General features: G+C 45.7%; 1 protein-coding gene across 3 annotated transcripts in view; it reads left to right on the top strand.

The window, feature by feature from the left end:
* Window positions 1-24,076, top strand: part of LOC129209796 (probable cation-transporting ATPase 13A5) — a 33,549-nt gene that overhangs the window by 2,420 nt on the left and 7,053 nt on the right. For all 3 annotated transcript variants that reach the window (XR_008578216.1, XM_054834759.1, XM_054834760.1), the window contains exons 2-23: window positions 2,467-2,640; window positions 3,744-3,890; window positions 4,116-4,186; window positions 4,263-4,343; window positions 4,788-4,857; window positions 7,041-7,175; window positions 9,466-9,538; window positions 10,338-10,469; window positions 11,100-11,270; window positions 11,505-11,662; window positions 11,938-12,126; window positions 12,377-12,438; window positions 14,914-15,064; window positions 16,305-16,388; window positions 17,494-17,650; window positions 19,028-19,145; window positions 19,724-19,848; window positions 20,012-20,175; window positions 20,724-20,840; window positions 21,649-21,728; window positions 22,742-22,784; window positions 23,571-23,680. Coding sequence is in view for 2 of the 3 variants with exons in the window: in XM_054834759.1 (XP_054690734.1) it covers window positions 2,467-2,640; window positions 3,744-3,890; window positions 4,116-4,186; window positions 4,263-4,343; window positions 4,788-4,857; window positions 7,041-7,175; window positions 9,466-9,538; window positions 10,338-10,469; window positions 11,100-11,270; window positions 11,505-11,662; window positions 11,938-12,126; window positions 12,377-12,438; window positions 14,914-15,064; window positions 16,305-16,388; window positions 17,494-17,650; window positions 19,028-19,145; window positions 19,724-19,848; window positions 20,012-20,175; window positions 20,724-20,840; window positions 21,649-21,728; window positions 22,742-22,784; window positions 23,571-23,680 (2,612 nt within the window). In the remaining variant the exon portion in view is untranslated. The remainder of the gene's footprint in view (window positions 1-2,466; window positions 2,641-3,743; window positions 3,891-4,115; window positions 4,187-4,262; window positions 4,344-4,787; window positions 4,858-7,040; window positions 7,176-9,465; window positions 9,539-10,337; window positions 10,470-11,099; window positions 11,271-11,504; window positions 11,663-11,937; window positions 12,127-12,376; window positions 12,439-14,913; window positions 15,065-16,304; window positions 16,389-17,493; window positions 17,651-19,027; window positions 19,146-19,723; window positions 19,849-20,011; window positions 20,176-20,723; window positions 20,841-21,648; window positions 21,729-22,741; window positions 22,785-23,570; window positions 23,681-24,076) is intronic.

A 24,076-nucleotide genomic window follows, 5' to 3' on the forward strand; every position in this document is an offset into this window, starting at 1 on the left:
TCATGTGTAATGCATTTTTGGGTTCCTCAGCCACGGTGCTTAGTGTGTAGCTGTGTGCTGGAGCCCCACTGGCTGGCACCAGCCCGAGTTAGAAACCCCCGAATGCTCTCACGGGCGACTCCTGGCCCTGTGCTCACCCGGCACTAATCCACAGCTCTTCCCCAGCCTTCCCTCTGCCTTTGGCTGCAGATCTGATCCTCTCCCGTCCCTGTGGGGATGGATGAGTTGTGGTCCCACACACCTCCTGTCACTGCAGCCACCCCCATAACAGGTTCCTTGTTTTCCAGGCCTGCACTTGGAGTGTATTTATAAAAATCCTGCAGTGAAAAAGCAAGTGAATGAAAATCACCTTGAATTTCCTTACTTGTGGGCACCACAGTTTGTCCTCCCACCATGAAAGCACCATCTGTAGTTATTGATTTAAACTTCTGTGGCCTCTGAAGGAATAATAGTTTGTGTACAGCAGGGCTGCACATCTAAAAGCTACAGACCTGGTTTGAAATGGATTTTGCTAACTTGGTATGAGAACTGCGTGATTATCTTTATTTCAGTTGAGCAGCATTGATTTCAGCTTAGTTTATGTTGATCATGATCAGAGTTCAGATAAATCAAGTTAATTGCTCTCTTAAACCTAAATAGGTGCTTGCTCCAAAGCCTTTAAATCACTTGAAAATTATATTTGAAGTTGAACCAGTACAATCGTTAGTACAAGCCCTCTCCAAGGAGCTTTGCTTTGTTGCAAACTCTCCTGTAAAGCACCAGTCATCCTTCTGGCACTTCCCTGACATATTTCAGATGTGGCACTTCCTCATTTTTATTCTTTTTTTTATTATTTAAACACCATTTCCTCCCCCTCCTCTCAACTACGTAAGCCATGTCAGTAGGTTCTATCCCACCATATTGTGTACTTTAGCTGGCAAACTATTCTAGAAAAAAATGTTGAGTGTAGTCATGAGCAGACATGCAAGAACATTTCCTTTTACTCACTACCTCTGCCTACGCCTGCAGGCGCACTTGATGCCCCTTGGGGCTGGTGCCTCACGCACCCGCTGCCCTGTGAGTGGGTAATTGTTACCTGTGGTCTGGGTGAGGCATCTCACCTGCGTCATGGCGTGGGATCACTCCTGCAGCACCCATGAGCAGTGGGTGGCTGGCAGCATCTGTGCTGGTGCCAGAGCGACGGGCCAGGCTCGGGCAGGGCAGCACCACGGTCGCTCACCTGCGATGCTGCTGCTTCCTCTGCTTGCTTCTGAGCACCGGTGCTCTCCTGTCCTCACCATCAGCCCTAGGGTGAAGTCACAGGGACTGCCTGGAGCTGGGCTTTTTGGAGTGGAGAAGGGAGCTGAGGGATGCCTGGACAGTTCCCTGGATAGGAAAACAAATGAATCACTGCAGCAGAAATGGAGGCACCTTATGGAAAGAAATAGATTTTTTTTTTTTTCCAGCAGTGGGTGCAACAAAACAAATTACATCTCCTTTTCTAGGTTTTCACCTCAGCCTTAAACCAAAGTTCTTTTTCCTAACAAACTTTTATACAATCTACCACAGCATGGGTGACAGAAAGTGGGCCCCATTGTGGGGGTTGCCTGGGTTCCTGCCGTGGTGCCTATGGGGAAGCAGAAAGGGACAGACACATGGCTGCTGAGGGGGGTGGGGGTAGGGCTGCAGGGCCAGGCTGGCACCTACCAAGGCTGCTGTCTCACTGCTGTGAGAGCTGTGTACCGAAGGGTACAAAAATCCAAAGTTCTTCTCAAGGGGAAAAACTAAAGCTATGGACTTGACTTAATCTCCTTCACAGACGATGGAGCGTCACTGGACAGATGACTGTTGGGCTATCAAAATGAAAGGACAAGCAGGGAAGTTGACAGACAACCTGGGGAGTAAGTTGGAAGAAGAGAGCGTACAGAGCAAAAAGAGTCCTTTCTTATTTTTTTAAGATAAGATGTATGTGGTGGAAGATAACACACCAGCAGGTACAGTACCTGGTACCTGAGAGGAGTTGCTTGGGGCTTGGCAGTTTTCTTTCCCTGAGGCAGATTCTGTGCCCCTGCTGCAAGGTAGATTTCAGCAGTCAGCACTAAGTTTGCATGCAGACGTCATCCTCGGTGGCAGGCAGGGCCGTTTGGTGCTAGCACTGCAGATAGAGGTGTCACCGTGATGGGTCAGCTGCAGTGTTGATGGTAAAAGCTCCAGACTGGAGTTAATTCTTCATTAATCCTGGGAGAGCTGATGTGAGAACGCTCCTCTGCCAGCAGCAGCCCAGCAGCATCCTCCTTTCAGCAGCTCTGCTGTATTCTTAACTGCGTAGTATCAATTAGCAAACTCTCATTTCCAAAAATGACCTTGAGCAGTTATGAGGGAGGGCTTCAGTCACCAGCCTTTCTTTTCAATAAGCTTTGGGCTTCCTGATGAACAAACACCAAGGTCAAACTTATTAACAAAGAATGCTTTCTTTCTACTGTACAGGAGATTTTTGGCTACAAAACCCAAAGCTGCCGAAAGGCCTTGTGCATTGCTGGATCCATCCTGTCCTGTGGGGCTCTGCTGCTGCTGTTTTACTGGAAGCCAGAGTGGGACGTGTGGGCAAACTGCATCCGCTGCAGCTTGGAAGAAGCGGACATTGTTCTGCTCAGAACAACAGTAGGTGAACCCTCTTAGCTCATCGTCACTTGCAGAACCTAGCGTTTTCACAGACAGGGCAGCTTGTCTGCCTTTGCATGATGTAGCAGGTTAATAACGCTGTCCAGGTTTGGAAGTGGAGTGGCAGGGATGAGTTAAGCTTCGTCGAACTAACCAATTTTATTTGCAGAGTTTGAAATACCACATCAAAGACCATGTTTACACTAACAAGAGTGCAGCTACTCTGTCTGGAGGCTGGGCACCAAGCAGACTTCAGGCATTCCAGCTGCCCCCTGCCAGTAACATCTTCCCTAAAACAGTTCTGTCTTTTCCCTTCCTTTATGTACATGAGCCAACTGGCTTCAGCGAGGGATCATCTTCAGAAGTTGTGGTTATTAGCAGCCTTTCTGCTTTAAAGTTATTGGAGAATGCTGCGGAGATGGGTTTGAGAGCTAGATTTTACGCATTAGTTATATTCTAGGTCTCCATGACTGAAAATTAAAACCCAACCCAATTCTATCAGAGCAAATGCTTAAGATATTTAATGTTTAATATTGCAATGATATTCCTAAAATAAATGCACTCAAACCACTAAATGAGTATTCTATTGCTCATTGTGACTAGTTATAGTAGACTAAACTGATTAAAGGACAAGTCAGGCTGACGTGGGCTTCTGTAGCAGTAAAGCTGAGTTGCTTTTGGCTGTGGATGTAAACAGGTAACAAGCGTTATAAGAGTTTTGTAGAGCAAAGTACCTAGTGCTGAGGACTCGATGTCCACACCAGAAGTGTTTCAGAAGGCTTTTACTTCCAACTAGCTCTAGTCTGATCCCATGGACTGAATATCCATCCAGCAGCTGTTGAAGCATATCTGCTGGTTTAGTTTCATCTTCTCTGAAACTTCTCTGCAGCGTGAATCAAAGCAAATGGAGATGATTGCAAGTGCTTTACTGATCAGTAGTAAAATACTGATACTAACATCTCTGTTACTGTGGGCTTACATTTGCTATGACTGCAGTGATGCCACAGTAGTTCTCTGGGCATCTTATATATACTTCCCAGAATCAGGAAACTTTCACAGGCAATGTTTTGGGCTTGTTGCTGAACTGTACTCTGTTTCTCTAGGATGAGTTTCACAGATACACCCGGAAAAAAGTGACCTGGATTGATCTGTCTGGGTGGGCACTACCTGCTGGTAGTAATTCAGATGGTCCTTTTGTAGCTGATAAAGACTGTGTCATAAACAGAGCCATAATGAAGCCACAGCTAAAGGTAAGCCATTTATAAAACGGAGAAGAAAGACAGCAGGGAGGAGGTGGGTGAAAATAGGAGTCAAGGCACCTGGGGGCTCTCAAGGGTGCTCTGTCAGCATCTTCCTGCAAATCCTGTTCACGTAAGAGCCAAATTTTCCCCTAAAACATGGGTGAGCGTTTCTGTAACAGTGAGATGGTTTTGCCTTGAATGGCAAAAGGAATTTTTTTGTATTTGGTCTTGCAGATGAGATGTATCCAGGTGCAGAAAATCCGTTATATTTGGGACTTTTCTGTAAAAGAATTCAGGAAAGTTGGGTGAGTGTCAACAGCCTGTTACAAAATCCTTTGTGGTAGGGGACTCCCTTGTCTGAACCTTCTGCTGTTATCCTAGGTCATTAGAAGACAGGAACACATGTCACAGCATACACCACAAGTTTGGAGCTGGTCTCACAAGGGAAGAACGGAAGATCAGGTATGGCCTACATAGGAGTAGATGTATGAGCTAGTTGTGACAGTGTGACCTACTAGTTCTTCCAAATTCATGTCAGCTTCTTGCTACTCACTTTAGTAGTAAGACAGTGCAAACTATGTGGGTGACACTCAGAAAGGTGCAAGTCATGACTGGCTCCCTCTGCCATTTTCTCTTTAAAAGCCCTCTGGAAAGTTCATCACAGGGATTAGCAGCAAACTGATGGTACTTTCAGCAAGAAAACAGTAAAATTCTGCCTCTATGCAAAGTCCTCTTGGATACAATAGCTTCCTGACAGGTTTACTTGTCCTGCTCAGCCCTGTGGTGCCATCAGGACTTACTTTTTTAGATAAGTCTTAATGTTATTTGGGTGCGCAGTTTTCCACATGAAGTCTTACCCTGCGTGACTAAGCTAAACATGGGGAACTCTTCTCTACCTTCCTACAGGCAGCTGGCGTGTGGACCTAATGCCATTGAAGTTGAAATTCGCCCTATTTGGAAGTTACTTTTTAAAGAGGTCAGTAAGTCAGACTAGCACTAGGTGGGACAGGTATGAAGTTTTTTGAAGACTTCATCTGGGCACTCTGGGATGGGGTGATTGATGCTTTATAGGCATAAGCCATGGAGAAAAGTTAGTGAACCTCCTTTTTGGCTATTAGCACACATTTCTGGCAGAAGGTTGCAGGGAAGAATGTGAAATTAGGAGGATGCTTGGTGCTGCATACTTATAACAGCTAAATATTTCCCTTATGATGACTGTGTCTCCTCTTGGAGAGCAGTAGTGTGGAAGACTGATGTCCTCCTCCTCTGCTGTTGGCCTTTATTCCTGACTGAACATCTCCTGTCAGCGAGCACATCTTGCCTCATGACTGAGCAGTGAGATGCAACTGCTAGGACTGACCACAGCCACATCAGTAACTATGTCCTTTCATGTTGGCTCTTGATAATGATCTTCAGTGAAATTTTGTTGGTACAACTAAGGCACACTTGTTCTTCTTTACTAGCCTTATTTCAGTAGTCCAAAGCATTAGAGAAATGCTGCTCCTGGGCTTGATTGTGGCCTTGACAGCAGTGTAAATTGTGAGTGTACTTTAGAAGAGAGGAAAATGTTTGCAAAATTCCTATTCTATAATTGCTTTATTCACCTAGTAGCTTCCTTTTCTCCTATGACATAGACACAAGACAAAGTTTTTCCTGCATAAATAAGGACTCACTGCGAGACTGTTCTTCCTCTACAGAGAACAAAACAAACACTTCTTGTGGATAAGAGGAGAGGCATCTATGGATGGCTACTTGCTGAATTTGCATATAGAAATGCCGGACATATATTTTTGCCAACCTGTAAGCAGAGGTTTTGCATACAGAATACTGTCTTGTCATCTGCGTTCACTTTAGTGGGCTATGGATGCTACATGGATGCCTTTCAAATGGAAAAGAGCTATGAATGCTGGGACTCCAAGCTAGTATGTGTCTGAACTTTAAGTGGAGTTTGTTTGAAACCCTACAAAATACACAAAAAGCTCCAGGGCTCCTGAAATTGGTTGGATTTGATGTTACCAACCTTTCAGTGCCCCCCCCGGAGATGGTTTTGAAGAGAACTCCACTGTAGTACTCTAAAAAGTTTATTTAATTTGAACTTTGCACTTCCATCCAAGGCTGAAGCTTCATGTTTGAAATATTAATGGTGGTGCCTGGAGGCAGACTGGTCCTCATAAGCTTGTGGTATTTCAGTCCAGATACAGCTTCAGTGTCTGAAGGCTGGCACCCTGATTTAGTGTCTGTCTCTTTGTCCTAGTGAAAGTCGAAGAAAGTATTAAATTTTCATTGAAGGACCAAATTTGTCAGATGAATAATTCATTTCAGTTCCAATCTTTATGCAGAAAGCTCTTTCAGTGGCTATTTTAGTTATACCAGTTCTACAGAGAAGTCTGTCACTCCTTCAGACAAGCCAAGGGGTGGGCAAAGCTCTGAAAAACTTCATCTGATTCTTTTGTTGTTAGATACCACAATAACCAAAACTATATTCTCAGACTTCAGTGGGGCTTGTGCCCTGTTTTAGCATAACACATTAGAGTGATGACTGGTGTTGTATGGCTGACACAATGTAGAGTAGCTGAAAGTATGGAAGTTCAAGGGAGATCAAGCCTTCATTTTAGCTGTAGTCTGACTGATTACTGCTGGCCCCACAGACCATTAGTTCTTCTTTACCATTTTTCTTTTTCCAAATAAATATCATATTCACAGAGACTTTCTTAAATCACAAAGTATTAAAGACTTTTATGGTAATTCAGTCTTTTTTCCACATTTGGGTAGTGTCTCCTGTGTAGCAATTACTTAGCATCAGAAATGTTAAGGTCACCTTTGTTAGATGGCTATGGCGGGAAATCAACTGACTTAAAGTCCCTTAAGTCTGACTTTAAGTTGCCAGCGTAGTTGCTGCTGCATAGTAACTGGTTAGCAACAGCTTTTAATTACAAACATCATGAACTACGTGTAAGCTGGTAAGTTCAGAGCTGGAGGCTATTAGTGCTCTAAAACAGCCATGAAAGAATCATGCCTTGGGATGACAAAGCAGCTCTTCAAATTGGTGTTTAAGACTTCTGGACGCTGTAATGAAGTGTTGTCACCTCTTCCCACACTTGATCTCTCCTGACATGTGTTATGTCTGTCCCCTGACATGCATTACACTTGCATTTGCAGATTTTAAACCCCTTCTATGTCTTCCAAGCCTTCACCCTCATGCTGTGGCTGAGCCAAGGCTATGTTGAATATTCAGTGGCCATCATAATCCTGTCCATCATTTCTGTTGGCTTAACTGTGTATGACCTCAGACAGGTGAGTCTGCCGCGCAGCCTGCCAGCTCCTCATCCTGCACACAATCCAGCAATTTCATCTATCACAGACGCAAGAAGCTATTTGTGTGCTCTTTCTGGTTATTTTTTGTTGCTGTGTATTCTGCTGTATTACTAGAGATTTATTTCTATGGAAGAGTTAAAAGGGTCATGCCTGGGCACTGAACTTCCCAAGAATTAAAGAAAATTGAAGTCTGATACCTGGGGTTTGTAGGACTTTATGAAGGTGGACTACACCATGAATCTGGTTCCTACTGTCATTTCAGGAGGATTCACTCCTCTAAGGTTTGCTAAATAACAGGTCTTCACAGGGAAAAGAAACATGACTTTTTATTTCTCAAATTTGTTCAACACTTCTGTCAGGGATACAGCTGCTTGGAAGAATTGTCTAATAGTCTCAGCTCATTCACTTTTTGACCTGAAGCCTTCAGTCTCTATGGGAAAGGCAGATCGATTGAGCTGAGCCCTACGCAATGTTTGCCTGCCATTGAGTATCCTCATGCAGCCAGGGGAGGTTCCTGGTGCTTCCTGCTGGAATTGCACAACACTCTCGCTTGGAATTTGGAAAATGTTTCTTTGATTTCTGAACCCGCTTTAAATACTGAGGGAAGGCACAAATCACATGGAGAAAGGATATAATAGGGGGAAAAAGGGAAACTATGTGAATGAAAATACAGATGGGAAAGAGTGATAGGAACAGGAGTCTGGCAGGCAATGTTTTAGTTTCTCAGGTCTGGGTATTAGGTATCACATTCCTCTGTATTGTTAAGATTTAAAAGCAAAAATGAACTGGGGATTCCTGACTCCTGGTAAATGTTTTGTTAATCTTCAGGAAAAATTAAAAGCTTTAGAGGACAGCACTGAGAACTACAGTTCTTGCAGACAGCATGATGTGATTAGAGGTGGTGGCAGGGGCGAAGGGACAGCACCCTGGGGTGCACTGACTTGTTATGCTCATGTGCTGCTTCAGAGCCAGGAATGGCTCACATTGCCTCCAAATTCACTGCTAAAATCATTGTTCCTGCACTGAATTACTGTGGAAGGGCAAGATTCAGCCTGTTGAAAGGTTCCTTGAAGGTGGTGTAGCAAACAGCTCTGTGAAGCGCTGCCCAGGAGGAGGCAATCATTTGCCCTTCCAGGAGCCGGCTTTTGTTTGAATCAAATCTGCTTTTCCCTGGGCTGGTAGAGGCACACATCACATTCCCTGTGTAGGTCCCAGGTCCCCAGGCTCGTGGGACTTTGAGCAGTATGTGCTCAGCGGTGCGCTGTGCTGACGTGGCACTCCTGCGCACCCTCTGCCCTGCCAAGGGAATGCTTTTATCGCTGCCTTCTTCCAGCCCTCACACTGATCTCAGCAGGGCTTTGTGAATAGCTGGGGCTTTTGCCAGCACAGGTGTGTTGGCTGCTCGTCACGTTTTTTATCTCAGACTAATATCTGTAGGATGACTAGCACTCCCATGTTGAACAAGCACTCGCATCTCTTTCAGCGCACCTTTGTATTTAAAGTGTTGGTGTCCGCATTGCGGAACACAAAGAACAGATATGGTCTGCTCAGCTTTCTTTGGCAAGGCTGGTTTTATTGTGTGACTGATAACTTTGGCAGGAAGAATTACAATGTTTAGGGCCTCCGGATATTCTTCAAACTGGCTTGACGTCTTCACATGAACAATGCTAATGAAGAAATCCATACTCGGGGATTAGTTTTTTGCAATTGTAACTTTTAAATCAAGATAAGGCATTTTCTCTAATGGCCTTGCAATGACAGTTGACTTCATCGTCATCTCGGGATATGTAATTGTCTGAATTAGATTGCAAAAACTGGCAAAGCACAGACACCCAGCTAAATTAGAATTTCTGTTTTTCTTCTTGCATTGGCAGTTCTGTAACGATAGCCTTTACTTGGTTGTCCTGTTGATGGCCTCCTAGCAAGGATAAAACTGTTGAGCACAAAGAAATCCTCTACTAAGGGACCGCAGAGAGCAATGTTGCAGCTAAGGAGACTTAGTCTGGCATGAAGCAGGAATACTTCCTCGAAGGTCAAGGGAGATAGAGCAGTATGAATTGGAAGCAGACAGAAAATTAGGGCTCTCTTCCCACGACAGCTTGTTCTAGGTTAAATCGATGAACTTGCATCCTGACAAACGATGCGAAACCTTGCCTGGATAGCTCAGCAGAGTTCAGTTTCTGTGGTGCTAGCATGATTGCTGAATTGTAACCTACTGCTTCACTTGAGTATTGGTGTGTCAACACTGCGATTGCTTTCCCATCAACAGCAGTCTACCAAGCTGCACGACCTCGTTGAGGAGCATAACAAAGTCAAGGTTACAGTCTGCACGAAGAGTGAAGGTGAGTCATCTGCATCTCATTTTCCTCACCAGCCTGTATAATTAACTAACATGTTGAAATGTATCTGGAATTGCACAGCTCCTGTTGATTTCTACAGCTGAAACGTGAAGGGCAAGCTGCAGGGAGAATGGGGCAGAGGGAGGTGAGCTGGGCAGGGCAATGAGAAGTGTGGGCACAGCCTATGTGGTGCGGTAACGATACATCTGTATCATCATCTGTATCTGCAGCATTTGTAATGATACAGGTGAACCTAGTAATTTATGTTAAGAGTCGAGAACGGCTTGGAAAATTTAATTTCACAAACAAGCAACTAGATAACAACTCTGGCCTTCTGAGACTGGCTTCCCTGCTCTGCTATAGGCTGTTTTCACAATCTTGTCAAGTAGCTTGTGAGTAATTTTCAGGGAGTCTAGGTATATGGCTCCCACTGAGGTATGAGCTTTCTTTCCTGCGTCTGTTCCTTGCCTGTAAAATAGGGGTTATAGCTATTTTTGCCTCCCGAAGATGTTGGGGCGGGCAATTGCTGGGGTGATGGGAGATGTAAAGGCCTTCGCTAGGTTTTCTTGGTCAGTGTTTTATGGACACTAAGCAAATAAAACTGAAGACAGCCACTTGGAGGGAGATGTTTAGACAAGGGGCGATGTTTGTGCTGTTGCTTTTCAGTCAGTATTATTTCTAAGCAGCGCTGGCCTTACATCATGCAGCATAGAAGTTTAGCAATGATGTGTGTGCCTTGAGACTTTTCTTAATTACCCAGAACTTGTGCACAAGTAAAGTTCATTCTTGTGTTGTTCTACAGGTTGCACAGAGCTGGAGTCTTGTTACTTAGTCCCTGGAGACATGTTTCTTTTAGATGGAAAAAAGCTTGCTCTCCCATGCGATGCTGTCCTGATTGATGGAAGCTGCGTTGTGAATGAAGGGATGCTCACAGGTGCAGCCTTAGAGTTTGAAATGCAAAGGCCCTGTGCAGGTTCTCTATCAGGGACATGTCTCTATCTGTTCTGACAGCAAATTGTTTACTATTTATTAGAACAGTTTTCAGCAGGAGGTGGAAAAACTGTGGCTTGAATAATTCACAGCTGTCTTGGGCTTTTGAACACTGCCATTGTGTAATATGCATTTCTTATCCACATTAAAAAACAAGTAGGATTAATATACTGTCAGGACCAGAAAGTGAAAATTCTCAAATAACACTGAATATGTATTTTTTGAGTTTTTTGGATTCTGATCTTGCAGCAGTTCTGTTCAAGCAGGCAATGTCTGAGCTCAGGGGTCAGTGTTACTCCTAAACATCAAGCCACCACTTGCCACCAAGGCATGAACTTGGTTTAGGGGCAAAATTTGACCCATGCTCCTTGATACAAAATGCTTGGAGAAACCATCTGATGTATTCTGAAACTAAAACTATGGCTGTCACCATAAAGCCACATGTGTAAGTACATAAGCAAGCTAGTTAGTCAGGCAAGCTTAAGCACCTAAAGGGTGCTGCTGTTTTTTAATACACAGAATCTGATAGAGCTCTAAATCCCCATGAAGTGAAGCTGCATGCTGTTGTTCTTAGGTGAAAGCATTCCGGTTACTAAAATGCCCTTACCCCTCACGGAGAGTCCAATGCCCTGGAAGACCCACAGCATGGAGGACTACCGGAGACATGTCCTCTTCTGTGGGACAGAAGTCATACAGACGAAGCCGACGGGGAGCGGGCCAGCGAGAGCCGTTGTGCTGCAAACTGGTATTTCTTTTCGCGTTTGCTAACACACAGAGGGAAAGCGGCAGCCCCAGGGGCTGGCAGGAGGGCTGGTTTCATTTTGCAGTTCAAGGCCAGCACAGGTCTGCTGTCCCCGAGAAGTGCTTGTTGCCACCTGATGGCTAAGGCTCGCGCAACGTTATGCGGCTTCGAACAGCGCCGACGGGGTACGCTGCCACTATGTCACGTATGCAACGTATGGCACGTGTCTTCACGCAGGGTTCAATACAGCTAAAGGTGACTTGGTGAGATCCATCCTCTACCCCAAGCCAGTGAACTTCAAACTCTACAGAGATGCCTTCAAGTTCATCATAGGCCTCTCTGTCATTGGTGTGTTCGGACTCATCTACACCGTGTGTGTGTTCGTGTCCCACAAGGTACGTACGAGGGATGCCTCCATGCTGCAGGCACCAGCTCTGAGCCCTCGGTCACTTAAGATCCTTGGAATATCGTTCACTTCTGTAATCAAGTTTTTAGATGCCAGAAGTGGGGGTTGGACAGAACAAAGCAGAATAAATCTGTCATCCCCAGGGGCAGAGCTTGGGGTGTGCCGCTCCTGGGCGGGAGGGTTGGACCCCCCACCCTGAGTGGCAGCAGCAGAGGAGGGATGCTGTTCCCACCCCACCACCCCTGTTGTTCTCGCTGTTTGCAGAAGCCGGTGACAGACGTGGTGGCTATGGCCCTCCTCCTCCTCACTGTGGCTGTGCCTCCCACTATCCCCGCTGCCTTGACGACAGGCACTGTTTATGCCCAAAGGAGGCTGAAGAAAAAGAAGATTTTCTGCATCAGCCCACAGAGGATTAATATCTGCGGGCAGATCAACCTTGTTTGCTTTGACAAAGTAAGGCGCTTCCTGGGGCACTGAAAGATGCTGGGGGCTGGTAGGAATGTGGGATTATTCCCCCCCAACACCCCATCTACCCTGATCTAACCCCAGAGAAGAATCCTCTCCAGGTGTCCACGCAGCGGGGTCACGCTGTGGGCAGGAGGCTTTCCTTACCCTGCCCGGGAGCCGGGGAGGGACATCTGGGGATGCGGCAGGGCGAAGGGGTGGGCAGTAGTAGAGTAACTAGATATTTATTTAAATTTAGACGGGCACTCTGACAGAAGATGGACTGGACTTGTGGGGCGTCATCCCTTCCGAGGGAAGCCGGTAAGGAAGGATTTCATTTAACGAAAAGTAATCTCCAGCGTGCATGTACTGCCCAAACGTCTGTTTAGGAGGGAGGCGGTTCCATAGGATGTGGAGAGACAGCAAACAGCATGCAGCAAGAGATGTTTGGGCGTGCTTGGTGAGGCAGAGTGTGAAGGGTGTCCCTGCTCAGCTCCTTCCCTCTGAGAAGGGCATCTGGGTGCCTCTGTGGCAGGCGTAGCTGTAAAGGTCGCTGCTAATTCAAGACAAACAGAAGTCAGCAGCAGCATGAGTGCTTTAATTACCCTGAGGGGATTTGGAGAATATGCACAGAGCTTTTCAATTATGTCATTCGCAGCACATTTCAATAAATATTCTTAATCTAGTCAATAAACCTTTCATCATTTAAATGTTAGGATAATGCTCCTTCTGTTGAAATTAAGTGTTGCCAACTTTGGTGCCCGTCAAATCTCACCTACCTTCTGTAAATGCTGTGAAAAAATCTGTGAGACCACAGATCAGACCTGCAAAGCTCAGATGTCCTTAGGGAGTCCCTCAAACCCATAGCAGGCTCAATTCCAAGCCCAAAGACCACTGAAATCCTCAAGAAATAACCACTGTGTAAAGGTTAAATTTGACTCTATCTAGAATTATACTATTCATATTACTATAATACAATAACAGGTTTCAGCTCTGTGGTGCCTGTTATACTGAACTCAAAATGTTAATCTTTTTCAGTGGCCAGGACAAGTCACACACCCCATATCTACTCCCAGGTTTCATTAGTAGTTGTTAATATATCAGATACTTCAACACCACAGAGATAATCATTCCGTAATGAATGAAAGGCTGAATTCAGTGTGAGAGCAGAAAAATCACTGTCCCAATACTTCCTCAAAGGACAGAGAGAAAATTACTATCAGATGCAAATTAATGAGAAGAGATTAATAAGTGTCAACCAATAAAGCACTCTTCCAGTGGGACCAAACCGCAGGCACGTGGTACAATCTCTTCTTGCCCCTCCAGTGCAGCGGAGGCCACACGGAATCGGTGCACATGGAACGGGCTTGGAGTCCACCGAAGGCACAAAGCTTATGGTAGTGCCCAAGCGATTTCCACCAAGGTAGCCTTGCAAGTAGTGTCTGGTCACATGAGCAGCAGAACAAAACTGGATGCATAGATCAGAATAAATTCATGTAATAAAAAAACTTCTGTAAGGTATCAAAACATAAGTGTGTCTGCTGGGGTGTCCAATCTGCACCCAGCTGGGAACCAGTGCCAGTGGCTTGCCAAAACACAAGGAGGAGCTATTGCTGTCTGTACTGATCTCATTAGCCTATTTGCATAATCACTCTTTGTTAAACGCTCACATTTTTAAACATATTATAAGACTAGCTGTCAGCTAAGCTGAATACTGAGAGGCAATGACAGCAAAGGAATTTCATTCAACTTACAAAATATCCTATTGTACATTTAATAAGATATAAATGTTTGTTGGTTTTATGTGGTGTTTGGCAGTTTCACGGTGTCTCTCAAGTATTAATTAATTAATAAGCCAATTATGGCCAGGCTGAGAACAAGGTATAATTTGCTGGAAACAGAACAGACTTGGATGGCCCAGAGGGACAACAGGTCCTGGATTCATTGCTCCTTGTAACAGAGCTGCGAGCTGTCACGCTGCTCACTTCCAGATGCATTTCACTGCACCTGAGTTAGTAATAGGGGATGCTAGTGGTGATCAAAGATAAATAAAATCTATTTAAATTTCTCCTTAATATGCCAGCCTGAATGGTAATGGGCTGTGCTGTGGTCTGGCAGACACAGCTTGTCAGCCAGCCAGTTTCTTAGAGGGGAAAATGCGTGTGCGAGAAGAGAGGACTCTGAGAAAAAACTTCCCATTTTTAAAACTGAGGTATGAGTGACAAGCATGTCCTTCTGTGGACATCTGTGGCTATGCAGATGTAAAATCTACAGCTAGAAGTGAAGGTCAGGCTCCTCGTGGCTCTCCCGTGTCGCTCCCAGGGGTGCTGGGAGTGGGATGATGGTGCTTATCCACCCTGGTGGGTGCACGGCACTAGCCCAAGAAGATGCACCCCCTTTCCATACTGCAGCTTCACAATCTTGTCCTAGGGCACGTTGCCAAACTTCTTTGAGATCCCTGTTGCAAGTTGTTTACTCTGATAGTGTATTCTCTGCTTTGTCTAATACCAAACAGCAATTGCCAGGCAGGACTCCTGTGCCAGCCCCTCTGAGTGTTTGACTGTCTCAGTTACTTTGCATCAAGTTGAACTTGTGCCAATTAATTATTAGGTACTTTTTAGCCTCCTGAATGCATCCAACCTGTTATCAGAGGGATGGGTAGGATGGCGTTTGGTTGCAGTTATTGGGCTCAGCTCTACTGAATGCAGTGGAGCAGCACCTGCGTGCACTAGCTGAGGACTTGTGTCTCTGCATCCTTCTTATAAGCGGTCCCACTAACCTTCTGCTTTTAATCAGGTTTCAGAAAATCCACAAGTTCCCATCCAGCACTCCTCTGCCCTGGGGACCTGTGTGCGGGGCCATGGCGAGCTGTCATTCACTGGTGGTTTTGAATAAGAAGATTCAGGGAGATCCGCTGGACCTGAAAATGTTTGAGGGTACACACTGGGTAATGTGACTCGCACCCTCTGCACACATCCAACGCACAGACACCCCTGACCCAGCCTATGGGGGTTTACTCACAAGTCAAGCTCAAATACATGCCTGTAGGGGAAACTCCTTTGCAGTCCTGGTCGTAACAGCTGGAATTTGCTCTGTTATTTCTACTCACCTCATGACAGATTTGCAGCGCTCTGGCTGCTTTTTGATGGTCCAGCAATCATTTTCCTTGGGGCTGCCTGCGTTTGCTCTCTTAATTTGATTTGGAAACACTGGAGTGTAAGGAAGCAGAGGGGGTTGCTGCTTGCTGGAAGCAGATGATCAGACAACGCCGTCGGCCATGTGGCGCAGAGAGCGCAAGCCAGCCGAGGAAAGGCACAGGCAGGTTTCTGTGCCCTTATGCTAAAGGCTGTTATCCCCGATTAGCAAAGGGACATCCTGTGGAGAAACCAAGGCTGGAGCCTCCAGCTGAGAGAACAGCAAGTCTCAGAGAGACCTGGGGAGGTGGTGAGAGACTGAGCCTCGGGGCTCAGCCGCAGGGATGGAGACTCGGTTGGATGAGAGCAGGGTGGGAGGAGGCACGAGAAGGAAAGGGGCTGCTCCTCTCCCTGCCGCATCCTAGCCTGGAGGGGCTCTGGGTCTCGGCGGTTAACTGCCTCATCATCTTTTCTCCTTCAGCCTTTTGCTCAAGAGAGATTAATCAATAAGTAAACCAGATGGCAGCTCTTTCAGCAGCACTGCGGGGAGGCACCGGGCTGGTGCTCGCTATGAGGGTGAATGAGCCTTGGCAGCACGTACAGTAACAGAGCTGGAGGACTAAAAGCATCCTACACTGAAAATTACCACCCTGTTTCTGCACAGAACATCAGTGAGGGAATCTTTTAAAAGCAGGAGACTGAAAGATAAAACCAGCTAGATAAAGATAATTATTTCTTTTTCCCTTCATCATTGATATAACTTTAAATTTATGTGGAACTTGTGTCTAGAGAAACCACAGAATTTGACTCAGGTTTTCACTCTCATCAAACCAAAAGACGCAGGGCCATGTAGGTTTCTGATAAGGACAAGGCTGCAGGGAAGCTGTCACTGATGATGGATAGGAAGCCCTATTAGATCATAACAAAATACTTCTGCAACTGGATGCCAACAGTAAGGGGGAAACATGCTGCCATGTGCTGCTGCTCCTGCTTTAACAGACAGGTGTGAAGCCAAAAATAAAAGTATCAGAAATAATGCTTTTCCTTGTACAGGAGGTAGAAGACTCCAGTGCCGCTCAGGATGGGGCTGGTGCTCCCAACATCTGTGTCATTAGACCAGGGCCGAAGGCCAGCAGTGTAAGTCCAGTTCTTTCTGAGAATGAATATTCTGTGTTTTCAACCTGCAGCAAGTGCAAACTCCTAGCACACGCACTATTCCTTTACCTGGGCTAGCAGCTGCAAAATGCCTTTCAACCACTCTTGATACTGTGTTCATCTTCCCCAGAACAGATCCACTGAGAGCGTAGCGAAAAGAAAATTATGATTAAAATAGAGATGCTGGTCCTGAAGTGGCATCTAAAACACTTTATGGGCCTAAAAGCCCCTCATTTCCAACTCTACTATTTGCACTAATAAAAGGTACAGACTTCTCTGAGTTCTCACCCCGTAAAGCTGCTGGCAAAGTGAAACTACACATTCAGTTTAAGTGAAAATGAATGCAGAGAAACCGTGTAAATGGAGTAAACGTCTAAAGCATGAGTTCATCTCCAGGAAGAGGCAATGTGAGTGAGGATAAGGCACTACATCGAGAAACACAGACGTGGGTCTGAGAGTCCTGCTGGTAATGGTCATGTAGCTCCACTAACAGATTTATCAGCCTCACCCCAAAGCACAGTGGTGTTTGTTTCACCCTTCCTCTTAAAAGGCCCCTCAGGAAGCTCTGTTGATGGTTGAAAATGGTTACGTTTCCAGTCCAAGTGTCAACCCAGCCAGCTTCTTCCCAGTGGAAGGAGTGTGATTTCTGCTAGCAATGCCAGGAAGACAGTGCTGTGGCAACAAGGAAATCAGTCTTGTTTCTAGGATTGCTCTGTTCCCATGGCAATGTCACTGTAACTCATCAAGTTTCAGTTTCCAGGACTGTAGATCCAGGAATATTACATTAATATGTGGTTACTAAGAGAAAGACTAGGACAAAGCCTGGAAAACAAGTTAAAAATTAAGAAAAACACTGAGATTCCTGGGAAGTATGCTGGAAAGACAGAGTTGTTGAGACCGTGGTTCCTAAGCTTGCAATCAGTGATCTGATCCCATAGCCAGAAGACAGCAAAAGTGAAACAGTCTCCTATTAATAATTAATCACCTTAGCAAGAAAGACTCAAATGAGCTAAAGTTTAGAATGTATTTGCTTTGTGTAATCAATGACTCAGATAACATGACATCTCGCTTTCCTGACCTCTTCCAGGCTCCTGTGGAAGGAATAGCAATTCTACATCAATTCCCATTTTCTTCTGGGCTGCAGAGGATGTCTGTTATTTCACAGAAAATCGGAGAGGAACAGTACGACCTGTACATGAAAGGAGCACCAGAAATAGTGTCCAGCTTTTGCAGACGAGATACTGGTATAGAACTGGGAAAAGATAACTTTACAGTGTTTATTTGGACTTAATCCAAACCAGAGCTTATGTTGGGGCTGAAATCCTAAAAGGATTTCCACTGGCCACACTGCAACTGCATGTGTGTAACTCTTCCCAGAAACAAGCCTTGGGCTTGCTAAACATCAGTAGTTAATACTACAAACAAGTTTTCGTTGTTTGTTTATAAGTTAAAGATGCACACAGCCCAACAGCCAGCGAGATGCACAGCCTGAGGTTCAGCCGCTATACACCCCTGAGCTGACGATATAGTGCATAAAGAATGTTGATATGTCAAAGTACCCAGACATAGCATTGTGGTAATTGCATGTGTCACAGCAAGTGTGTTGTGCTGTACAAGTTCTTAAATTTCCTCCTAATTTATTGCCCTGTAAATTCAGCACTGAGTTACTAAACTCAGCTTGCAAAGGCTTTCAAGCTCAGCAATGGAAAACTTGCTGTGGACATGCAAATTACTGTTATTAAGGATAATTGGTATTAACACTTGAGCCAAGACTTCTGTCCTCTCTCTGCAAGTAAACATAGGCGCTTCTTTTTTGTATGTGAACAATATTGTAGGCTTGTACTCAAATTTGTCTGCAAACTTGAAACTCAGGTCACATTCACTGAATACTTCAAAAGGATGCCAAGCAAACACAGTACCTGTGGCTCTGTGGTTTGTTATTTCACATGGCACTGACGTTAAAACAGTGCTGAGGGACAATGGAAAGATTTAGTTTAGAACCCCCTAAGATCTAATGACACAAACCTCCAAACAAATCAACGTCAGCAAGAAAAATGTCTTCAAAATTATGTTGCACTTTCTCAGGTTTCTAAATAGCTCCTCTTATCCTGTCTTGATTGTTTCTGTATTGATTACAGCTTAATGAATAATTAGGTACTGCACTGAAAAGCTGTGATTGCAGTACGTAGTGAGTACAAAATACTGCAAAGTTAAAAGGAACTCTTTGCTTTTAGAGTCTCAGGAATGATCAGAGAATTGAAAGATTAGGATCCGGGAGAATTCTTGCATTAAGGCATAAACATAAAACCAATTTCCTCAGTCACTCAGCATGTATGCAGTAAAGTTTAGGACAGAATTATGAAGTCAGTGATTTGTCCTCTGCCCAGTAATTCATCTTGTCTACCTGCACCTTAACGTGCATTTAAAAAGTATAAAAGAGAGGTGTAGACCACTTATCTGAACAGTCAGTAACAGCCTTGGTACAAAACAACTGACTTCTATGAGAGACCACGGTGCCTAAGGCTATAAAACAGTTTAAAGGACAGGCATTTAACCCTAGAAAAGCAATCAATGAGGATGGAATATTCTAACCATGAAACTTTTTTTTTTCCTATAAACAGTCCCAGCTAATTTCTTAAAGGAGCTGAAGACATACACAAGCCAAGGCTTTAGAGTCATTGCCCTGGCCCATAAAGTGCTAAACCTGGGAAAGGATGTAGATGTGAGCAACCTGGAGAGGTAAGGCGTGCTGATGAGCTGCTGGTATCGCTGTGGGGTTGCTTTCCTATCTGCTTGTTACGACCTGCCCTGACCCAAACCTTCCCCTCCTCTCCTGCCAAAGGAGACCTGTTGGGAAGCTGTACCATTAACACCTTCCAGCAGATGCTGATTACACTGTTAATTGCCTGCTTTATTACTGCTCTGGCAAGGCTCACAGAGCTGAATTTCAGAATCTGTTATCAAAGGGTAATGAAAGCTGGTTATTGTTCTATATAGCAATGGATTAGGACTGCAATAGGAATTCTGTATGCCGTAATCCGTGTTTCAGCCAGTCAGTTCCTGCAAATCCCTGCCCCTCTCCCTGCACACGCATCTCTGCTGCATTGTTCCTTCCTCGAGGCAGCAATGTAGCGGAACAGCAGCTTCACCGAAGCTGCAGAAATGTTGGTGCTTTTTGAGCACTGCTTGTCTTGAACTCGTAGCAGTTGTGTTTCCCACCGAGCATGGCTTTCCCATGGAACAAAAACCCCGGGGAGAGTCTCGCTCTCTGTGCCACCCATGGGAAACAGCACGTGTGTTTCTGTCCTTGCTCCAAGAGAGCAGGCCGAGTCAGGGCTGGTGTTCCTGGGCCTCCTGGTCATGGAGAACCGCCTGAAGCAGGAGACGATGCCTGTGCTACGAGAGCTGGCTGCTGCCCGCATCCGGAGCGTCATGGTCACAGGTAAACCCATCTGTGGCTCCTGTGGCCGTGCCAGCTGCCGTGGCACACAAGAGGAGAGAGATTCACTCCTCCAGCATCCTCCATTGCATGTCCATGGTCTCCACCTGGGCTGCCACCGTGCTATGGCAGACGTGAGGAGCCTGCCTCTCCGCTATCCTTGCAGGGGACAACTTGCAGACAGCTGTCACGGTGGCCAGGAACGCAGGTATGATTCACGTGGGCAGCAAAGTCATCCTTGTCGAAGCAAATGAACTGGAGGGCTCTGCTCCAGCTTCCATTGCCTGGCGATTGGCAGAAGACTGCAAAGCAAACACAGCTGCTCCCTGTGTAAGCACAGCCAGGGATGGTTGCTTTCAAGTGCCAGGGGGAATTAACAAAGCTTTTAACATCTAATAACTGGCTCCTTGCTGGGGATTTGGCAGTGGCTCCGAGGAACAGAGGAAACCTGGGGGCCAGTTTGTATCCACCCTGGGGTATGTGGAGGTGTGGTACGGACCATGCACCTGTTAGGGAGAAGTAATTAATCCAGTGGCTCTTTGCTCAGGACAATGTGTGAAGTAACTACACGAATAACTGGCAAGGTTTTGCAGATGCAGTGGCCACTTCAATCACACTTGAAGTGTGCAGAATCAATGCAATTATATGTAGTTGTCTGAGTGACTATTTGCTGGGCCAGACTTCAGTGTCTAAACTAGCAGCCTGTGGCTAACAGGGATTAGTTACACGTGGAAAGCTCAAAAATCAAGTACTGCTAGGTGTAAAGTTTTACAAAAGGATGCTGCGGAAGGCTGTGTCCCTGGTGGGAGGCTGACGAGGTGGAAGTGAAATGGTATGTTACGACCTCAGTCTGAGAATAAATGCTGTCTTATTTCTAGGAGGTATGTGCTAATACCGAGGAAAAGATCACCTTGGAAGGAGAAAACTACCATTTTGCAATGAATGGAAAGTCCTATCAGGTTATTATAAAGCACTTCTACAGCTTGCTGCCAAAAGTAAGTTCAGAGGAAACAAAGCACTTACTTGCCCTCCCTGTTTTATTAAGTGGTAGTGGTGTTCCAGCTGGAGAAAGGTGTTTTTCTGTCAGTAGCTGTAACGCTGTCACTTCTCATTTTGACAACTCCGGGCAGCCTCCCACCGTGCCTCAGGTTTAACCTGAACAGCTTGCTTTCAGCATCTTCTAAGACCTCAGATGACAAGGGTGGCTGTGGTGCTGCAAGCAGCTGTGCAGTGGAGTTACTCCATGGTCACCTTCTCAATTTCAGTTTAATTAAAAACATCAACCCCATTCCCATGTGCCACTACCATAGCTGGCAATGGCCTCTGCTCAGCAGGGGCATCAGGAACATGAAACACCCACATCTAGCAGCAGAAATCTTCAAGTCCTGTCACCCAGACCATAAAATAGCTGGTGCTGGGACAGATTTTTGGATTTTATACTCTCTGGCCAGATTTTCAGGTAGGAGAAACCTCAGGCTGAGCAGCGTTATTGCTGCTGTCATTAACCATCTGTTCTGCACTTGGGAAACACTTGCACCACCTTGCTGCTCTAAAGGCTGCTGTAGAGCATGTGGTGATCGCTGGCTTCCCAGTACCTCCTACAGGACAGGCCAGGCACAAAACAGGGCAGGATGAATCTGATGTTAGAGCAAACCCAAACGCTAAGGGTAGAAAAACCATGGTAGGGTTTGGGAGATGGGATTAGAGGGTTTTATGAATGTGTGAAGGAGGCCTGATCCTGCCTGGGTGGAGTGATGGAGGCACAAATGCCTGCCCAAGGCAGCCCATTGCTCTTTCTTGCAGATACTGGTGAACGCAACTGTCTTTGCTAGGATGTCTCCTGGCCAGAAGTCCAGCCTCATTGAAGAGTTTCAGAAACTCAAGTAAGGTTCACTTTTGTTTTCTTCTCGAACCAAACCAATAAGAAGTTTTCTTGAAAGTGTAATTGTCCCAGCTGGCGCTGCTCCAGGCCCATCTTTACGACCCTCCCTTGCTCCACGCACAACCTCTGTTCGCATCCTTTGTGGTCGCCTTCCTCCCAGTTCCCCTGCAGGGATCCCTCTGCATCTGGAGCGCCCGCACCCCTCGCGCAGACTTAGCCACTGCTTCTCGCCGGTGCAGTACACAGAAGGCAGCATTAAATGAGGCTGAGATAAAAATACAGAGTCAGACCCCCATGTATACAAATAGCCCCCCACCCCCAGCAACTCCTGCATGGCTGCTGGTGCTGTCCTGGCTGCAGCTTTAGCAAAGCTGAAAACAACCTGATGCACTTGGGAGTTTGACCCCAAAGATGCTCCTTCAGGTCCCCCAAAGGAATGTTTCCTCCTGAACAGGACTCATGCTAACTATGGATATTGCTTGCTAAGCATAAACAAGATGTGATACCTTTCTGAAAAAGAAACAGTTAATTATTGGTTATGAGGTGCTTCCTCTCGGGATGAAGTTACCTACCCTCTCGGAGGGTCCTCACGTGTGGCAGTTTGGGAGCTGCTGTATTATTTCAGCAATTCCTTTGGGTCTACAAAGACAGCCGAGGAGAAAATGCTGGTAGAAGCCAAGCTGCAGTCGCAGGAGGTGCTGCAAACGTGCACACACTGCTCCCTTTCCATGGCTCCTGGTACCAGAGGGAAAACACTGTCTGGAATAAAGTGGCAGTGTTCCCTTTCTCATTACAGCATCTTTCAAAACTTAATCCTAATTTTTCTCTGTGTACTCTGCCCCAGCCTCTCCCCATATACAACTTGTCCTCTGGAAACAGCCACTGCCTTCTCCAGGGCCAACATGAGGCCCCTGCTCTGATGGAGCCCAAAGTGCTAAGCCAGCTGGTGCTCCCCCACGGGATCAAAGAGGTACATGAAAGACTTACGTGTTTTCTTCCTTCTTCCTCCACCAGTTACTACGTGGGTATGTGTGGTGATGGTGCCAATGACTGCGGGGTACGTACGTTCCTGTTAAATTTCATCTCTTTCAACCTAAGGAGGGCTGTGACAAGAGGCTGCCCAACACCACTTGTCACTAGCATTTCCCGAGTTAACCCATGGGTACGCTCAGTCAGTGTGGCACTAAAATGCAACATACACTTTTTTTTTTTTTTCATACTAACATACACGATAACAGAGAATTACTGTTTTGATTCCCCCTACCTCACTCCCCCGAAACAGGGCAAGGGACTTTCTTACACATTTGTTCAGGGTCTCAGCTGTAAAAATAATTATTATATTATTTATTATTATAATAAATGTTGTCATGTGTTATAATAATGCATGAGCTTGCTTTGTAAAAGTTGTCCATAGCCTACACCTGAGCACTAAACCAGAGGTGACAAGGCCAGGTGACAGGGAGCTCATAAGACAGCCGTAAAAGGAATATGATCAGGAGATTGAAAGGAATAGAAAGAGGATGAAATGGTAATTTAAATACTTTAGGAGACTGTTGAACAGGAGAGGTACGCACAAACTCCAGTGTGGGAAACAGCATACAGAGTAGTTCAAAGGATTGTAAATAGGTATAATGGGATTAAATGAACAAAAGAAATATTTAAGCTCCAGGGAAGGGAAGGTATCTGGAAAATGAGATCGGCTGGGCCACAGGATAGAGGAAGATCAATTACAAAGGAGACTTGAAGCAAAACTTGTAAAGCACCAGTAACTGTACTGCGCAGGGCAGGAGGGGAGGATGGGTGGGTGGATGTCTCTCCATCCTCTGACTGCCATGGATTTCAGGCTTTGAAAACAGCCCATGCAGGGATATCGCTGTCAGAGCAGGAGGCATCCGTGGCCTCGCCCTTCACCTCCCAAATCCCCAACATCCAGTGTGTGCCGGAGCTGATCAGGTGAGTGTGCTGGGTGCTGCCCTGGCGTGGTCATTGGACCCTGCTGCCTGCTCTGAGCTCGGTCTCGGGGCCGTCAGTGGGAACGCACTGCTCTCAGAAATGCTGATAAAACAAACTTAATTCCTGAGCAACTATAGAAAATATAGCAGAAGGGGTTTTGAATTGCTTTTGATCCTCAAATTCCAGTGCTGTCAGTTTTTTTGTGTCTTTAGGAGAGCATTGCCCATGGTGGCTGATATTTTTTGAACAGGTATAGGAGTAGAGTCACATGAAAGGGCAGGTATAGGTATAACAGTCACCACAGAATAGATTTGCTTGTCATCACTTTAAAATACTGATACCCGTATGCTGCACACAGCCACAGAGCAGCCAGCAATAATGCCTTTTAACCAAATG

This window comes from Grus americana, chromosome 9 (assembly GCF_028858705.1).
Source record: "Grus americana isolate bGruAme1 chromosome 9, bGruAme1.mat, whole genome shotgun sequence".
Classification (NCBI taxonomy): Eukaryota; Metazoa; Chordata; class Aves; order Gruiformes; family Gruidae; genus Grus; species Grus americana.